The 17,541-nt window shown below is 46.8% G+C and overlaps 1 protein-coding gene across 3 annotated transcripts in view; it reads right to left on the reverse strand.

The window, feature by feature from the left end:
• MED12 (mediator complex subunit 12) overlaps positions 1–17,541 on the reverse strand; it is a 35,065-nt gene continuing 17,524 nt past the window's right edge. Inside the window, exons 22-44 of one of the 3 annotated variants that reach the window (XM_059859638.1) lie at positions 17,321–17,465; positions 16,926–17,046; positions 16,147–16,248; positions 15,321–15,434; positions 14,890–15,053; positions 11,993–12,172; positions 11,742–11,813; positions 11,309–11,469; positions 11,056–11,217; positions 10,862–10,973; positions 10,553–10,642; positions 10,020–10,129; positions 9,386–9,521; positions 8,952–9,113; positions 8,032–8,409; positions 7,552–7,702; positions 7,158–7,363; positions 6,662–6,742; positions 6,242–6,459; positions 5,501–5,657; positions 2,683–2,859; positions 2,437–2,518; positions 1–432 (exon numbers count right to left, since the gene is read on the reverse strand). In XM_059859638.1, the coding sequence (XP_059715621.1) occupies positions 389–432; positions 2,437–2,518; positions 2,683–2,859; positions 5,501–5,657; positions 6,242–6,459; positions 6,662–6,742; positions 7,158–7,363; positions 7,552–7,702; positions 8,032–8,409; positions 8,952–9,113; positions 9,386–9,521; positions 10,020–10,129; positions 10,553–10,642; positions 10,862–10,973; positions 11,056–11,217; positions 11,309–11,469; positions 11,742–11,813; positions 11,993–12,172; positions 14,890–15,053; positions 15,321–15,434; positions 16,147–16,248; positions 16,926–17,046; positions 17,321–17,465 (3,325 nt within the window). In that variant the 3' untranslated portion in view covers positions 1–388. Of the gene's footprint in view, positions 433–2,436; positions 2,519–2,682; positions 2,863–5,500; positions 5,658–6,241; positions 6,460–6,661; positions 6,743–7,157; positions 7,364–7,551; positions 7,703–8,031; positions 8,410–8,951; positions 9,114–9,385; positions 9,522–10,019; positions 10,130–10,552; positions 10,643–10,861; positions 10,974–11,055; positions 11,218–11,308; positions 11,470–11,741; positions 11,814–11,992; positions 12,173–14,889; positions 15,054–15,320; positions 15,435–16,146; positions 16,249–16,925; positions 17,047–17,320; positions 17,466–17,541 lie in introns of all 3 variants that reach the window. The other 2 variants (XM_059859636.1, XM_059859639.1) reach the window with 2 other exon arrangements.

A 17,541-nucleotide genomic window follows, 5' to 3' on the forward strand; every position in this document is an offset into this window, starting at 1 on the left:
TCAGTTTGCAAAGTAAGCTCTCTGTATTCATTCGAGAATGTCTGCAGTATGGAGTTCATCTGGTATAAATAAAGTACAAAATTTTACAATGTCTTAATCATTATTTTAACAAAAATACTAAAAACTGAGTAAAAACTGAAACCAAAGTGGGAAGGGAGACTATCAGCCACAAGGGATCTCCATAAACATTTGTAGAAACTGGATAGTAAAAACACTTTCTCTGTACAATAAAATGCTCCTCCTGGCATCTCCCTGTGGGACAGACAGCAGCAGCACTGGGGGACACAAGGACACAGGGTGGGGGCTGCCCCAGAGGGTGGGTCAGGCTGAAGAGGTGTATCCATCCACAGTGATGTCTCCCTCCTGAATCAGACTGAAGTGCCACAGGTCAGTAGCGTCCAAATGGGTTGTTGTTCTGCTGTGTCTGTGTATCTGTTGAGGTCAAGACAGAGTTAAACAGTCACAAGGTCTAGTTCAGAAAAGAGATTCCCCTCCCCACATCACCAGTGCTGTATGAGGAGTGTCACACGCCATGAGAAGGAAAATATAACCACTATGGTACTCCCTGTGCTGCAGGTCTGCCCGAGTCTTTGACCAGCAGCATGGCCAGGATCCCACATTCTTTCAGGAAGAGAGAGAGATATTCTAGTCCTGATCCTGAAGTTTCCAGGGAAAATCTCTCCATCCCTCATGGTGGAATTGGAGGACCATAACAAAGCCCTGAAAGGTGGCAAGCAGCTGGGAGGATGAGTTTATGGATTCATTATTTCCAATTTTAAAAGAAAGTCAGCTCTATAAAATTAGACTATTTCTGCAGTCATACAAGCTGCTGAGCTATCCAGTGTCACTCATCCTAAAGCACTCCCAGAAACCAAAAGTTTCAGAGAAAACATCCCTGGCTTCCTGTCAGTATCTCCACACAGGCCCAAAGGACTTCCAGATGGCACAAAGGCAAGAAACATGGTAAAGTTACATTCAAGAACCTCAAGAACTTCCAAACTCCTGGGACTGCTGTTTGGTGATTTACAGTGCTCACAGTATATATGAGTATTGCCTGATACATAAAATCATGTTGTTCTTTCTCCTGAACATCAACATCAGCATGCGTGGCCCTAAGCCACTTAAAGTAAAAGGAGGTGAGTGTAACCTGGCTGGCCTGCTGCCTTCTCTTCTGGACATTCAGGAATACCCTGGAGCCTCCTAAGGCAACCTATCCTGGGCCCAAAACACCCTTGTATCTTTCCTGTGCAGGCTGGTCTTGGTTTACCTTCCTGCTTTCCACTCCATCCCTGACACTACAAATGAGAACTCTAGATGATTCCAGGAGGAGGTGATGCAAACCCAAGGAGGCAGCATGGAAGCTGAATGCTGAAACAAGGCTGCATGGAACCCACATATCTATTCCAGATAAAACAGCTCCATTTGCTGAACAGAAAGACTACAAAAATATGGCTCTTTTGCTGTATTCGGATTCTTATACAAGGTCTTCCTATATTTGAATGTCCCAGCTGAGATCCTTTGGCACAAACTTATCATTTGTGAATCAGTCTAGTGGGAAGCTCAGCACATTAAAACCTGGTTTGGGGAGGTTTTTGGCCACAAGGACTAAGAATTTTCCATCAGGGAACAAGTATAAGCACAGTTTCCAAGTCCCCCACTCCACACATTACCAGATCTGGCACAGTCTAACTCTCAGTGCAAAATAAAACAAAAAACCTATCAACTGTGCTGTCCATTTCTGAGCATTTTCATAGCATTTCTCCCATTTTTACAGCAGAAAAGCCCATAAGGTGACAGAAGACAATGACAGGAAGCAATTCAGAAGGGAACAGCATAGAGCCTGAATTCTGTATTGTGATCCTCCAGCCAGTAATTCAATACAGATTATAGGAATACAGTGCCAGACTGAAAAACATCTATGCCATTACCCTGCTGTGACCACCACAAACACAGCAAGTGTGCAGCTACACTTCCTAGAATACTCCTCCTGCCTCCAAGAAGTCTTGTCTGGTTCACAACATGACCACAGCGTCTCTGGGTCATCCACCAAGTGACTGCTCCAGGATTACAGCCTCCCTGTGCCTCTCAGAGGTCACCTGCAGCAGAAAAAACATCCCCAGATGATTTTAAAGCTGCACTCTGGATCCTTTCTGGAAAGCTTTGTGGCAATCCCTACAAAGGCTCAGCTCCCTTGTCCCTCTGCAGGCAGCAGGAGGAAGGTCTGGAAGGTTGTTCACAACCTGGCAAGCACTGCCCTCCCTGCTGCTGTGCCCCCTTGGGCTGGTAGCTCGAAGTCCTGATGCCACCTCCCTGCCAGCATAATTTATGTCCTCAGACAGACAGTCTGGCTCGGCCTCGCTTCTCTACACCAGAGTACCTGCAATAGAAAACAGCAGGGAGGAGACTAGCAACAGGATCAAGAACACTCAGGCTTACTGGAAAGCTGCTGCTGAAGCTGTCGAACCAGAGCAGCTGTTTGCTGCTGCTGCTGTGTCTGCTGAAGGCCCTGGCGCTGGAACTGTAAAGAGAGAAACACAGTTATAGCCACACCACCTGGCTGGCAGCCTCAGCATTCACACAGGCCCTGGGAAGCTCAGGGAGGGAGAAAGGGAGGATGCAGGTGGAGCACTGCTGGATGTGTGCTGGACTGTCACGTCCCTGTGCCTCCGAGGGAACACTCACAATGGGCTGCTGGGGGGGCAGAGCCTGCATCCCCAGCCCCGGGGGCTGGCCCTGCGCCTGTGGCTGAGGCACTGTGGACACCTGGGGCTGCTGCTGGGGCTGGGGCTGCGGTGGCTGGGGCTGCTGCTGCTGCTGTTGCTGCTGCTGTTGTTGTTGCTGCTGCTGTTGTTGTTGCTGCTGCTGTGAAGACAAAAGAGAAGGGACCGTCAGGGCAACACACACAGCACCGGGGCACGCTGAGGGATTAAGGAGGGATGATGTTCCGTGGAGTTAGACACCCCAAGCACCATTTTCCTTACAGGTACCTAAATTGGTCATATTTCACAAGGACTCCGCCCCAAGCTGAGAAATGGCAAGAAATACAGGCACAGCAACAAAGTTTTCTGCAAGATGAGGTATTGACAGATGACAGGAAGAGAACTCCGAGTCTACTGGTCACTACTAGGAGCAAACAAGGTGCAAGAATAGAAAATTAAGGACTTGAAAGGCTGGCTTGCTTCATCTTTTGCCTCCTGGTTAAGATCAGCAATAATGAATAATGAGTATTTGCCTGACTCATTCTCAGGTTCTTTTCAGAGGTAGCAACAGAGCTCCTATAATCTCCTTACACAATCCACTCCAGGTCAGCTCCTACTACTGGAGTTTTCCCTAATCTCTACCCTGAATTTCACGTGTTGTGTTTTAAGGCCATTTCTGGTCCTACAGCCTACGGATAAGAAGAGATAAGGGTATTTTTTCCTTTATTTTTAAGATAAATACGGAGACTTATCTCTCCTGTTGTCTTTGTCTCTCTAATGCAACACATCCAGCTATTTCAGACTTTTCTTCTCAGTCATGTCCCCCAACTCTTCAATCTATCTTGCTGTCCTTCCCTGCCACTCATGACAGCTGGTGTTACACTTCAATAAAAGGATGTGGATAAAACTGGATTCAGTGCTCAAAACCAAATGTTTACAGAATTAGTTATGCTGAGAAGAATATTCAGTGTGTTGGAGTCAGAACATACCCAGAAATCTCAAGGTTTTTCATTTCTCCTAATTTTCAGACAATTCTCCCATCTGTCAAAGCAGTTTTTAACTCTCTAGATTAAAAAAAAAAAAAAATCCTAGCAGAAATAAAAGAAAAATACTAATGTTATCATAAGAAACCCAACGTGGTGATGGTAGGTACAGTTCCAGTCACTGGCTCAAAAGGACAAGGTTCAAACCTTGAGCAGACTCAGAGAACAAACAAAAACACAATCAGGAGAAGGAACAGTGTCTTATGAAAGAAGGTTAGAAAACCCTGACCTTTGGAAGCTGCAAGTCCTCCATAGGAATGTATACTGGGCAAATAGCAGTGAGAAAGAACAGGCAGTAAACAGGACACAGTGGACAATAATAATTCATACAAGAACCAGTCATGAACACATTGGATCAAGAATTCAATGGATCAATGATTCAAATGCAAAGGGAATGAGTTTCTACAACAGCCTTCCCAGTTATATCAGTTTGGTCACAGGTTCCTGACATGGATGCTGCAGCCTGGGTACACAAGAAAGCAGACACACCTTGACTGACTGAGTAAATGGGCCAGGATAGCAATTTCATGTCCTCCCTTCTTGCAGCAGCTGTGTACCAACTCATATAAGACAAATCAAAAGGCCACCCATCCTTTCTACAAGCCAATGCATCATGGAAGTCAGCTCCAGCACCAGGCACACCTCAGGTAACACAGCAGGAGTCCCACTAATGGGATAACTTGGACACTCCACCTTTGTGGGCTTTTTAAGCAACCAAGCAAAGTCAGCTAAATGCTGAAGGCATACATGAAGTTACTGAGCTAGGAGAAGTGTTAGCAATTTGTCTGAGGCATGTTCTTCTAAATATGAGTGATGGAGAATGCTAAAAGAAACTCAAAGTGAATAGTCAGGGGGTGCTACTTATCAAAAGGACTAAAAGCTGCTGACCATGCCAGAGGCAGTTCTCTTGTCCAGTGCAAGGCAGCAATTCTCAGATACTGCTGACTGCAGCTCTCTGCAGGAACCACTGTCTCACTGAGGCCACTCTCTGAACAAAACCTCAGCACTCTGTGCCACGTAAAGTCTCCCCATATTCCACAGGTTTGCTAGGCCTTGTTGTAAGGCATTGGATTCAACATTTACACTGTTTGTGTTTCTCTGTCAATTCAATACATTTCTATAATTCCTAGAAATGTATCTTTATTTCATGTAAGAATTTAATGTTCCTAAGATCATAATGCAAATCCATGGAATACTCATATCTGTTGACTCATGCTTTGTGATCTCCTTTGAACCCAGAGAGCTGGGTCTAACAGTCGGCTTTGAATCAGTTTTTGACCATCTGCTGTAAGAAATGGAGTATATGGACTGATTCGTGCCAGATTTTTTGCCAATGGAAACTAAACAATGCTTTTTTTGATCTTGAGAAATGCAGATATGCCCCTAAAGATGATCTTGAACAACTTTCCTGCTCTTTTGTGGACGGGGGCTTTTCACTTTGTTTCTAGCTCCTGCCACACTTGCACAGCAGCTAACTTTCTGCACAATCTACTGGCTCAGCTGGAGCAGGAAGAGGTGGGACACAGGCCAGAGGACTGAACAGACTTTTAGCTCCTGCTGGGTGGCTGGCACAAGGCAGTGCAACAGGAATCTCCATCAGGAGTGGCCAGCTCTAAGGAAGGGAGAACTGCCTAGCAAATTACCACAGACAGCCTCCAACAGAGTGACATGCTTCCTGACACAGAGGGGTATAGGTAAGCAGCACTGGGCAAGCCTCCTCCAGCTCCAGCAGCCTTCCTCCTGTCAGCAACCACTCACCCTCAGCATCTGCTGTTGCTGCTGCTGCCTCAGGTACTGCTGCTGCTGTTGGTCAGGAAGGATCTGGCTGGGTCGAATTCCTGAGGGGACTCCCTGTGGACCCAAATGGTTCATCCCACTCATCATGGGGGTCTGCTGTATTGACTGATGAGGAAACCTGCAAGAGAAAAGGACAGGCTCATGGAGTAAAGGATTCAGAGGCAGCCAGCTTTCTTTAACCCAAACACAACTTCTGACATCAATGAGACAGCCCAAACCCCCTGCAATCCATGCTGTCTCTGCAGAAAGGTGAGGGACACAAGGGCCTCTCAAGGGTTTAATACAACTTGTTTTTCTAGAAGTCCTAAGTAACAGTCATCATCCCACTGTTCTGCATGGCTTTTCTGCTGTATTTATACCTTCACAGGAAAAATGGAAATCTCAGATTTAGCCCTTTGATGGTGATCTTCTGGTTAGATTTAAAACCAAAACTATGATTTTCCCAGGTAATTTCTCCTTATACTTTCCTATGCCATCTTCCTCTGGCTAGTAACATAGTTTCCTGCCTACAACTAGCATTTCCAAATTTCATCCTATCTCTCTGTTTCTTCCCTGGACAGAAAGCTGGATAAAGATGCTTCTCTTTAAGAAGTACAGCATGGAGAACAGGATTTTCACAGTTTGTTGTTAGAGTTGTACAAGAAGAGCAGGGAAACACTTAACAAAATAGAGATAATTAACATCCCATAGGGCAGGAGGTACCTCTGTGTGTTGCCCAAGGTGTGTCCATAGCCAGGGGCCTGCTGGTGCACGTAGCCACTTGGTCTCTGCTGCATCTGTCTAACAGGATCCACTAGAGCAGGATTAGAGCTGGGGTGGGAATTCTGATAGGGCTGACCAGAATAGGTAGGAGGTACCATTGTGCCTGACTGGGAGGGGTGCTGCTGAAGGCCTATGTGGGAGACATAAGGAGTGTAACCCTGAAATGAAACAAAAAGGCCTTTTTTAGTCACGGGGTGAAAAGGAATACAGAACATAGGACATCAGCCTCCTGTAAATACTGTCACAGGGAAGATCATTAGGGAGAAGAGCCAAGAGCTTTCAGGCTTCAGCAGCAAGAACAAAGCTGCTGCCCTGTGCTGGAGCCAGATTCCAGCCCTACCTGCAGTCACTGCCACTTACCTGGGAAGGCTGCAGTGCTCCATAAGACGGGGTTGGAGCCATTTGGCGCACGGGCTGCTGGCCCATTATGCCCTGGCCCTGCTGGAAGGCAAGAGAGAAGTGCTTTTTCCAACATCTGCAAAGAGCAGGAACACTGCTGCTCTCTTCTCAGCAGCTCCCACTAAACCAGACAAGTGGTTTCACTGCTTAATCTATGAGGTTGCTGCACAGCAGGCACATGCTCATGACTTCTGTCTCACCCTGACCTGGGACAAACAGGCCACTAAAAAACCTCCCACACCCAGGCAGAACATGCCCCTCTCATTCCCCAGTGGCCACCCTGTGACAACCTCCTCCAACTGGAAGTGACATGGGCCCACAAAGCAGGCACAAGAAACAACATATTTCCAAAGCAGATACAGAGCTGGGCAGCTCTGGGAAGAAAGGGACAGCACCAAACAGCCTGGCCATGCTATACTGTGGAGTCAGCAACAGCAAGAGCACAGCTCTGACTTACCAACTTCGCTTGCAGCTGCTGCCTCAGAATCTGTCCTTGGGACACTGGAGGCTGCTGCCTGTACACTGCTGGCTTGTAGGAGGGGTCAATGCTCATCATGCTCCCCATCCCTGGAGGCAGCACACCACTGTAGGGAGGGCGACTCTGAACCATTTTTCCCAGTGGCACGCGTAGTGGTCTGTAGGAGGTATCCAGGCGAGGCCCACCTGCAAGAGGAAGAGAAACAGACAGAGCAGTCACAGCTACTGCTGCACCTCACAGCTCCAGAATGACTGCTCATCACTGTATCTAGACATGCCAGGCAAAAGGAGAAAGTGCAGGGACCTGCACAGGACCATCTCACAGAAAAGGTTCCCAAAGAGGTGAAATATTTTTGGCTCTCTGGTGCACCTACCCGCTGGAAGAGGCTGATTCTGGGCATAGAGACCCACTGGAGATTGCCCATATGCCAGCCTTGACATGGTGCTTCCTGACTGGTGATGCAAAAGATCTGTAGGCATGCCAACTCCATATGAAACCCCTCGGCTAGGGCCCAAAACAAAGTCCTGCAAAGACAAAGCAGTAAGAAAGATCAATGTGCACTGGGAATTCACGAATGAAGGAAGACTATTAAAGGGTTGAAAATGCACAGGAGGAAGCCAAGGATGTTATCTGAGCTGGGGAGACTCCTTTCCCCCCATCAGGGATTAAGAAAGTGTTTGCCTTGCCCAAGCTAGAGAGAGCAGGATAAAGCTCTGGTACTCCCAGCTGAGAGGAAACACATCACGTCTTCACCATAACACCACTCTCAGGCTCCTCAGGAAGACTCCAGGGAGTGTTCTGTGACTAGGAGTGGTGAACATGGGACATCCAGAGCTGCTAGACACTCCATTACCTCAGTTTTGCTGGCAGATTGGTTGCGTTTCTTGGTTTTGCTCTGTTTTTTCTTGCGTTCCTCAGTGGAGGCAGCAGGATTGGAGCTTGTTTTATCAGCCTTAGCTGGTTCTGCAGTTTTCTTCTCTGGCTCTAAAGCCACAGGTGTAGGAGGCTCTTCCTCTTCAGGGGGCAGTGGCAAAGGCTCCAGGTAGTAACTGCGGGGCTTGGGTTTCAGGTGTGTGTGATAGAGAAGAAGCCTCTGCTGCTCCTCAAACCTGGACACCTTGCGATCCACCCGGACTGTCCCAAACCATCCCCAGGAGAGCGGGGCTGAGTGCTTCAAACCTTCAAAAAGATCCCAAGGAGAAATCTTCTGCTTTGTAGAGACTTGCAAACCCTTTAAAGCAAAATAGATAAGAACTTTCAAGTCCCTGTTGTTGCTCCTACAAAGGTACAGGTAACTCTGTCCTTTCTTCACGCTCTAATCCAGATCTCTCAGTAAACAGTCTGAGCCCTTGCTAATGGTCCTTGCTCCTCCAGGTGGCAAAGCAGTAATTTCTAAAAGCCTTCATCAACAACTGTCTAGTCTCCTTCATTCCATCTCTGCCAGCCTCGTGCACACGGGCTCTGCCATTAACTTACATTACAGGGATTATGTGTTTCTCTTTACACTTCATATAACCATAAATACAACCCCCAAATTTAGTTAACATCTCAGGTCACAGCAGCATGCTATCACCAAGCATTAACACCCCAGCTTTGCCCTTTTTGGACATGGTTATGTGCCAGCTTGTCTGCGTGCAGCCAGCCACTTCAGGCTCGTCAGGGAATGAGGCACTGCATACAGATGCCTCCCAAGCTGTGCAGACTTAAGGCATCAGAGGACAAGGTGACACCTGCACTCAGGAGCTGTGATACAGACAAAAATGCTTCACTTACCTCCTTCTTGAAGATGGAATCAAAGCCAGCTATTTTATTGCCCTTAGTGTCAATGAGGGATCCCTGAGGTTCACAGGTGATGACATCTCTGGTCTGCTTGGGAAGTGGCAGTAGCTGTCGCACCTTCTCCAGGCTGTCAGACTGACGGTCTCCCAGCTCCTTCTGCACAAGTGGAACAAAGAGGACTTAAAGAATTTTTCAGGAAAAACCATCCAAAGCCCACCTATGTCTCTTCTGGTTTTGGTCTCCATCCCTGCATTACTTCTCACCTTTGCACCCTTCAGGCCTACAAAATCATAGGGGCCACCCTCACTGCTTCATTTAAACAGCAGAAACAGGACAAGTACTGTTCATGAGACACAGGTAAATCTGCACAGCTGAACAAACACAACACAGCACGCTCTGGTCCCCATACAGGGCCTGGTGTCCCTCACCCTGAGTTTCTTGACAAGATTCATGTATGCCCGCTTGTTCTCCTCCATGCTGCCCTGAGAGATGCTGGACATATCGGCAGCTAGGGTGCCATTGATGAGAACACTCAGCATGTCCAGCACGGTGGTGAAGAGCTCACTGTAGGTCAGAGCAGAAAGGTCAGTCACCTGAAAAACTGATAAAAAGCTTCTGCCATCATTGCAACACTAAACACTATTAAAATTGTCAAGACTTCCACCCACATTTAGAAGTGTCAGTCTTCAGAATAACCTCCCACACTAATCTTCCTTTTCCTTACACACCACACTTGAGTTTTACTCCCACTTGAATTAGGTGCAGTATCACAGATAAAGACTGGACTTGTCTGTATCCATTCAGCACCTCTGAAAAGCAGACTCAGCTCTCCCCTGCGTATCTCTCTGCATCTGGAAAGCCAAGTTTGTTCTGAATATGGCACTCAGAGTGCACTCAGCTATCAGGACCTAAGTTGTAGCCTGCTATTACTCCGAAGTCTCTTTCAGCTGTCACTTCTGACAGATCATCTAGAGAAATAGCCAGCTCACATGAGAAACAGGGCCATGCTAACAACTGCCTCCCTTGAGAAGTGTTTAGACCAGAAGTCAGACTGCAAGTTACTTGTTTGACTGCATGTCCACAGTGCCACTGCTGATGATGTCCAGGAGAAGCACAGCCCATTCAGTTGTCTGTTGTGTGCTGCGTTGGACTGTGTCGAACATTCCTCCCACCTGGCAGAGAAAGGGAGTTCAGTTACAAGGACACCAAGAAATACTGATTTTGAAGTGAGAAAGGAGCTTAAACCAGGGTTTAAAGGAGCTTAATTCCTACTGTGAGCTGAGGGAGACTGCTGTCAGCAGCCAAACCTCAGATGCAAGTAGTAGTGCTGGGGGCTGCAAAGGGATTCAAAGGGGAAGACACATCTACAAAAGAGACCAAATCTCTGGATTTCATCCTGATGAAACAGAGCAAGGGAGTTTATTCATGCACCCTGTCCTACTCTGGGCCCACGACCTAGAAGCAGCACAAGTGTCTCTCCTGCTTCCTTGCCTCAGGACATATATAGACCCTTCAGTGTGTACTTGTTCCAAAGGAAAAGAAGGCAGACAACTCTTCACCCCAGATGGTTAAGCTCTTTTTCTGCAACTGCTCACCAAATTCAGTCGCAGTTTCAAGGCCTCATGCATCAGCTGCTTGGCTTTGCAGTCATCTTGGTACTGATCTTCTCGCCAATTTGTAACAATCTAAGAAATACAGAAGAGAGGACAGACCTCACCAGCTGTATGCTGAAGCTTAGAGAGAGCAGCTTGTACCATTCACTGTCTGGTGACTCAGAAATGGTCAGCTCAAGCTCCCTATATCAAACAGGGTAGGACAAGCAACATCCTAAGGCCATGCTCCAGAGCCTGTCTGCTGGAGGGGCGAGCTCCTGAGGAAAGTGAGGGGAGAAACAAGACCCCTACCTGCTGGACCTGACTGTACAGAGAGGTGAGGAGGCCTTCCCGCTGCTCATCCTGACCTTTCAAGCATGTCAGCACCAGTGACAGAAATGGCTGCTGGCTCAGGAGGGACATACTGTGAGAGAACAGAGAAGGAGCTATACTGCCAGGCTGGGATCAGCACAGCAAACACTGCCTGCCCTTTCCCCTGGACTCACCTCTTCTGCTTCTGGCGGTCCCGCTCTTTGCGGGATGATGACCCTAAATGTTGTCCTTTCTCCAACTCTTCTCCAGCAGCTTTCAGCACGTGGCCCTGCACTGATGTTGGAAGCTTGGCAATCAGAGGGGCCACCAGCCATACTCCTGATCTCTCCAGGGAGCTGTGACAACACAGGAGAGGAAAGCTGTTTGCAATGCAATTTAACATTCAGACTTGTCTACAAGAGAGCTGCATGCTGGCTCTGCACCTACCTGAGGATGGGTTTGGATTTGTTGCTGGCAGGTGTAGCGCTTGTTGAGCTACTGATATTGTTGACTCCATTTCCAGTACAGCTAGCAGAGCTGGTCTCTGCTGACTGCTGGAATACCTCAATGGTGGCCTTGGCTATGTTTTCTAACAATGAGTTCATCTCCTGGAGGCAGGGAAGAAAAAGATAGTCAAGTCGTCCTCTGAGAGCACCTATGGCTTCCACATTTCGACTCAGTACAAACTCAGTTTGCCAACTTCCCCATGGCTGCTCCTCCTGGGGTCTCAGACTCGTTGCTTCCTTCTCATGCTTGGCTTTCACAGGCCTGACATTGTTTACTTTCTCCCTATCCCCACTTCTGCCAGGCTACCTCCCCACTAACTCACAAGCAGCCACTTCATCCTCCCCAGTATGATCCCCTCTGAGCAGAAACTCACATTGCTTGCTGTCTGTTTAATCATGAGCTGCAGCTCCAGCGAGGACTGCCGCATGGTCCACTGGTCCAAATTCTGTAACACACACACGCACACACACACTTCACATAATGCCTTAGTTCAGACTACACCAAGTTCAGACTACACCAACCCACACCCTCAAGGTGCCACCATAATGAGTGTCAGACCCCTCAGAGGGCTGCAATTACATGAGGCAATTGGAAGGACACTGAGATTCTGCCAGCAGCCTGCACCTGTAAGATGCGTTTAATCCTCTGCCGCTGAGGGTTTTCTCCCTCCTCATTGTCCAGGAGCCGGTGTGGATAACAAATCAGCTGCATCAGCCTCTGGGCCTGTGTGCTGCTCAGGACAGGATCCTGCAAGTCATTGCTGTCTTCACAGAGGGACTTCAGACATCGTTCTCCTACCCATTCCTGCAAGACAAAGGCAGAGTCAGCACAGTCAAACTGATGTCTGATTCTAAACCAACGCCCCTGCTTTCAGTCTCAGAGAGATGCATGGAACACATCAAAATCATAAAAGCCTTATTAGTATGCAGTTATGCCTGATAATCATTTCTCTTCATGAACTGTACCATCCTGATTCAGCAGGCGTCAGGCACAGCACAGTAATCAGAACAGAGGAAACAAACTTTGACAAGTCAGCAGTAATGAAACACAGTAGTTGCTCTTTCTTTTGAGAAAATATTGGTGTGATTTAACAGTATACAGTCACTACCATGTCCAGGCTCCCTCGACACTGCCACTTGGGTTCAGAAGATCAGGAGGGATCACTTAAAACTGTTTGGTCTATTTCCAGCACAACAAAGCTCTGGAGCTGTCCTAAGTTAGGTTACTTAGGGTTGCAGCTAGCACTAAACTAGAACATGTCTTGGGGAAAAGCACACACCTTAATTCTCAAATAGTGATGGAAAACACACTGCCAAACTTAGTAAAAACCAATTACTTTACTTCTAAGACTCTGGAAAGGAAAATGACTGACTGGATGCAAGCCCCTTATAAAGTCACATATTATGAGAAGGTAGACAGAAAACTATTATTGTCAGCCTCTTGATTTCAGTTGATGCTCCCTAAATGTATGATAATAATAAGGGCAGCAGTTTCCAAACATGAGGTAGGTACTTCACTCAATTTACAGTTAACCTGCAGCATTTGTTAGTGCAGAAATTTTTCATACTTAAAATTAGGCACATTCATTGAATTAAAATCAACAGAAGACTGCTATATAAGCACTTCTGCATCTGCAGAGGAAGCCTGATCAGAGAATTGTTCCACTGAGAAGTGACAACAAAAGAAGAGATGAGGATCCAGTTCATTATGCACAGGTGCTGATGCTATGCCTAGAAAGCTGGAAAGACCCTTCAGCAGTGAGTAGCAAACTAAGCTCTGAAGCACAAAGACTGAAAAGGTCAAAACTCTGGTTTGAAATCCTTGTGAAACCACAGCCTAGATCATTATCTTCATTCCAGATGAAGTTTGCACATGAGATGTGATGACCTCTCCACTGCCTATTACATTTCCCCCTTCAATGTTGCTACATCACAATGTCTTAATAATAATCTTCTCTTTCTTGCCTAGGTAATACAAATTTCCTTGGCAAGACTCTTGCTATCATTTGCTCAGCTTTTACAAGAACTCAGACTTCACTTCCAATCCACTTTATTGGTATAAAGACGAATTAAAGACATGCTGGAGGGATGACATCCAGAGGGACTTGGACAGGTTTAAGAGGTGGCCACTGGAACAGGTTGCCCAGAGAACCTGTGGATGTCCCATCCCTGGGAGTGTTTAAGGCCAGGTTGGGCCCTGAGCAACTTGGAATAGTGAAGGCAGCCCTGCTCATGATCTTTAAGGTCCATTCCAACCCAAACCATTCTAGGAGTTTATGAAAAAACCTTTAAATTAATTATAATCTGCTCCTTTTCCTAATCCTCTCACAATTAAGTCTATTATAAAATATATACCTGAGACTGAGAAATCACAACCTACAATTTAAGGCATTGATAGTGCAAGTTCACTGCTCACAGAAGAGGTGCTAATATTAAACACAGCATTTTACCAGCCCTTTGCAGCTGCAGGAAGCCTACAGGAGCTCTGGCACAAATTGGTGATAACTCATGGGTGTCTGCTGGAATGTTCACTTCTACATAACCAGTGCTGCCAACAACTGGTATGAGCAGTGATACCTGACACTGCTACTCCCTGCGGTGCACAAACACCTCTGCTTGCTTCCAGTCCTTCCTATATTGACTTTGATCAGCAAGGGAATATCTACTTCTGTAAATGCTACAGTAAGGTTTCAGTGACAACAAGAACGTTGAATTTATACTTAAAAATAGGTGGTTCCAATTCCTTTTTGGTAAGGTGGTAACACTGCTATGCAGTCAGCCAATTAATAAGCAATAGCTTGAGGACAACACACAGCACTAATGGTGGGTGGGCTTACACATTAGTAATATAAAATACAGGTTTCAGATTGTAACACCACATCTTCCCGGCTGAGAGAATAAACTTATAACCGAGGCTAAGGATACCTTTCAACATCCATTTTCATACAGCATGGCCACTCTACTCTGCAACATTATTAGCCAGGTTTCAGCTCCTCAAGTGTCAATTTTTCACAAAGGAATAGAAATACTGGTGCTGTCAGATTAGGCTAAGCAAAAGGCTTTTGTTGTCGTTGTTTTAATTAACTAAACAGGGCAATGCAAAGCCCAGAGATACATTAACAGCCTAGCTGCAAGCAACACTTAGGCGGCATCCTGAAAGACACCATTCATCATTTTAATAAACCATCTGTCTGTCTTTCTCATGCTGATCTTCTTTGCCTTCAGCACATATCTCAGCTTACCACTGCTAGCATTCCCCTCCTTGGACAGGAGCCCTGTTCTGTTGCCAAAGCAAAGGGGATGCAGTCCCTGAACACTGCAACACCTAATTCCTGAGCACTGCTTGTCTCTGTGTTTTGCTAACAGTGAGCAATCCTCAGTACTGTCACATGACAGAAACATTGCAGGTTCTTCACTGATCTTTCAAAGAAATACCTGCCAAACCCAAACTGAAGAAAGGCATGTGAGATACACCTGTATGCAGAAGGGATAAGGACACACCTAGAGATGGGACAGACTCACCTGTTGACATATACTCCTCAGTACATACTTGGCATAAATATCCAAGCTGGCTGTTTCTACAGTTACTACCCGACCACCAGCCTTCCTGGTGCCCAGCTCATCATCCATGAGATCATCAACACCTCCCGGGTGGGAAAAGCCAGAGCCTTTTAGTTCTGCATCTCCTAAAAGGAAAGCACAAGTGTCACACCACAGCTCCAACCACAAAGCCTGACTCAAAAAACATCCTGAGATTCTGTAAATTCTCCCAGTGATCAGTGACCTCTCTGCAGCCAACAGACTCAAAGCATGTTTACAGCTACAGACACGCCACATATTCACCAGAACAGATCTCCTCTGGCCTTCTGCTCAGCCAACATGAACAATACAGTGCCTTTCTCCCACTCCCCTGAAAAACATGGTTATAGGTTCAGGCTAGCACAGGTACACACCCAGAACAAAGACAGCCTTCAGCACTGCAAAGACTGCTCCATCCACAATACGATTTTGGGAAGCTGCCAGTAAGTGACGGTCACAGGAAGAGCGGATTCCCACAGCAGGTTTGTCTGCAAAGAGGACAAAGGGGAAAGGCAATACTCAGCAGAGAGAAAGGCACAGGCTCAGAGCTGCCTGAATTATGTGCCAGCAAGTACCATAAAATCCAGCTCAGAGAATCCTGAGGCCAGTTACTTTCCTAACTGCAACATGGGGCCCATTTAATTAAGTTTCAAGAAGCATAGTGCCAATCACATTGTGACAACTGAACCATGAAATCCAAATGGGGTGCAGAGCCTGTGTCATGAACTCCAAGCTCCAACAGAACCCTAGACCTAAAATACAAGCTGGATTTAGAAATCTGAGCTATCAGGATACTGGTGAGAAGCCAAGAACAGAGCTTCCTGGAATGTTTCCATCATCACATAAAAAAGGAGTGCTGTAAAACAGCAGCTTCTGGCACCAAGTTAAGAGGCTATACAAAGCTCGAGAGACAAAAGAAGAAGTGATCATTACTCTAATGGCTTAGTGACAGCAAGGCCACCTCTACTGGCTGGTTTCCTGCCTCCAAGAACCTTCTCCTCAGTGCCTGGCTACCAGGGAGTGACATGAATGGAAGGACACTGTTCTTTGTCCTATGAAGAAAGTGCATCAAGCTTTGCCTGCTTTATTCAAAGCAAGCAGGTTATGATCTCTAACCATAAGGTCTCATATCTCTCTTCTTGGAGTGCAAGAGCCTTAGTACTCTCACAACAAAGAAAGGCTCTAAGTTCATTCACTTACTGCCATCTTGCTGGCATGGGTTCAGCTGTGGAGTCTTAAACAGATGGAGTAAAATCCGGCAGGTCAGACGTGCTCCTGGTTCTGAGTCCTGTTCACTGCAGGCTATGTAAAGAAAAGAGACAACTGAGATTTCTTAAGCACCAGGACAGCTGACTCTCAATCCAAAAGCTCTTCACAGTGCACTGCCCTGGAGCAGCCAGCCAAGAAGCTGCAGCAGCCTTATTGTATTTACAAATATGGAGCATGTGCAGCAATTAACATGCAAGCAAGCAAATCCTTCAGTATTATCCCCAGTGACATGCATTGCTTTCTCCTTGCTCCATCTTTCCAACTTCACCCAGTCAGAGTCAGGATGCTGCAATCCCCAGAGCAGAGATAGGAAGGCTGGTGGCAGAGTAAGGCAGTGGCACAGGTGCTGTAAGCCCAGCTGGCTGCTCTAGCCAAAATGCTAAGCTGAACATTATTATCAGTGGGAGGCATACTGCTGGAGGTCAGATCTGAGCACAATGGTCACACAGTGAGGCTGATAACAGCTCCCCATGTTTACTTCAGCTTGCACACAAACTCAAGAGAGCAGGGCAGTGAAAAACCTTAGCATAACCAGTTTTTGATAGAAACCAAAAGCCCCAAATTTCTCCAAAGCACCATATTCAGTTATTAAGTATAAAAGAAGTATTAGAGGCATGTTTCACAACTACAGAGTTCACCAAGTATGCATTAAGCACAGGCCTTTGGGCCAGAACTGAGAGTCACACAGGTTTGTGCAGGGATGCACTTACCAGCATTGAGGAGTGAGGGGATAGCAGCACAGCGAATCAGGTCCTCCAGCAGCAAGCACTGCCGGGCAATGAGAATGGCAACAAAGGTGGCCAAGGAATCATGGAAAGATAAGTCACTGACCTGTAAGAGAGGAGATGAGCCAGTGATCCAAACAGCCTCTACCCCATTCCCTCTGTAAGCAAGTCTGTTAGGGGCAGAAGGGCCCCTAACCCCAGGTCAATGTCCATGGTCTGCCCGGGCTGCAGCAAACACCAACGGCAGCCCCTGGTATTCAAAGCCTTTTCCCTGCCCTCAGAAGACAAAGCCTCCATCCCTTGTTCACTTTTGCCTTTTCCCAAGGGATCCCTCCACTCCTGCTTCAATTCCTTTTCCCCTTTTGAATGTTTGCACTTGCATCAACATTGCAGAGGAGATCATTGAAGCCACAGGTCCCATTATTGGAGGAACAGCACAAAGCTTTGAGCACACCCAGCCACTCGGCACTTAGAGACTTGCAGTAGCCAGTTAGCTCAGCACACAGGATAGCAATGTCGTTCACCCTGTTAAATAAATAATGAAAAAAGCAGAGGGTCAGCTTTGCTACCCATGCATGCCATCAGGTCAGTGATTTTCTAA

This window comes from Haemorhous mexicanus, chromosome 14, assembly GCF_027477595.1.
Source record: "Haemorhous mexicanus isolate bHaeMex1 chromosome 14, bHaeMex1.pri, whole genome shotgun sequence".
Classification (NCBI taxonomy): Eukaryota; Metazoa; Chordata; class Aves; order Passeriformes; family Fringillidae; genus Haemorhous; species Haemorhous mexicanus.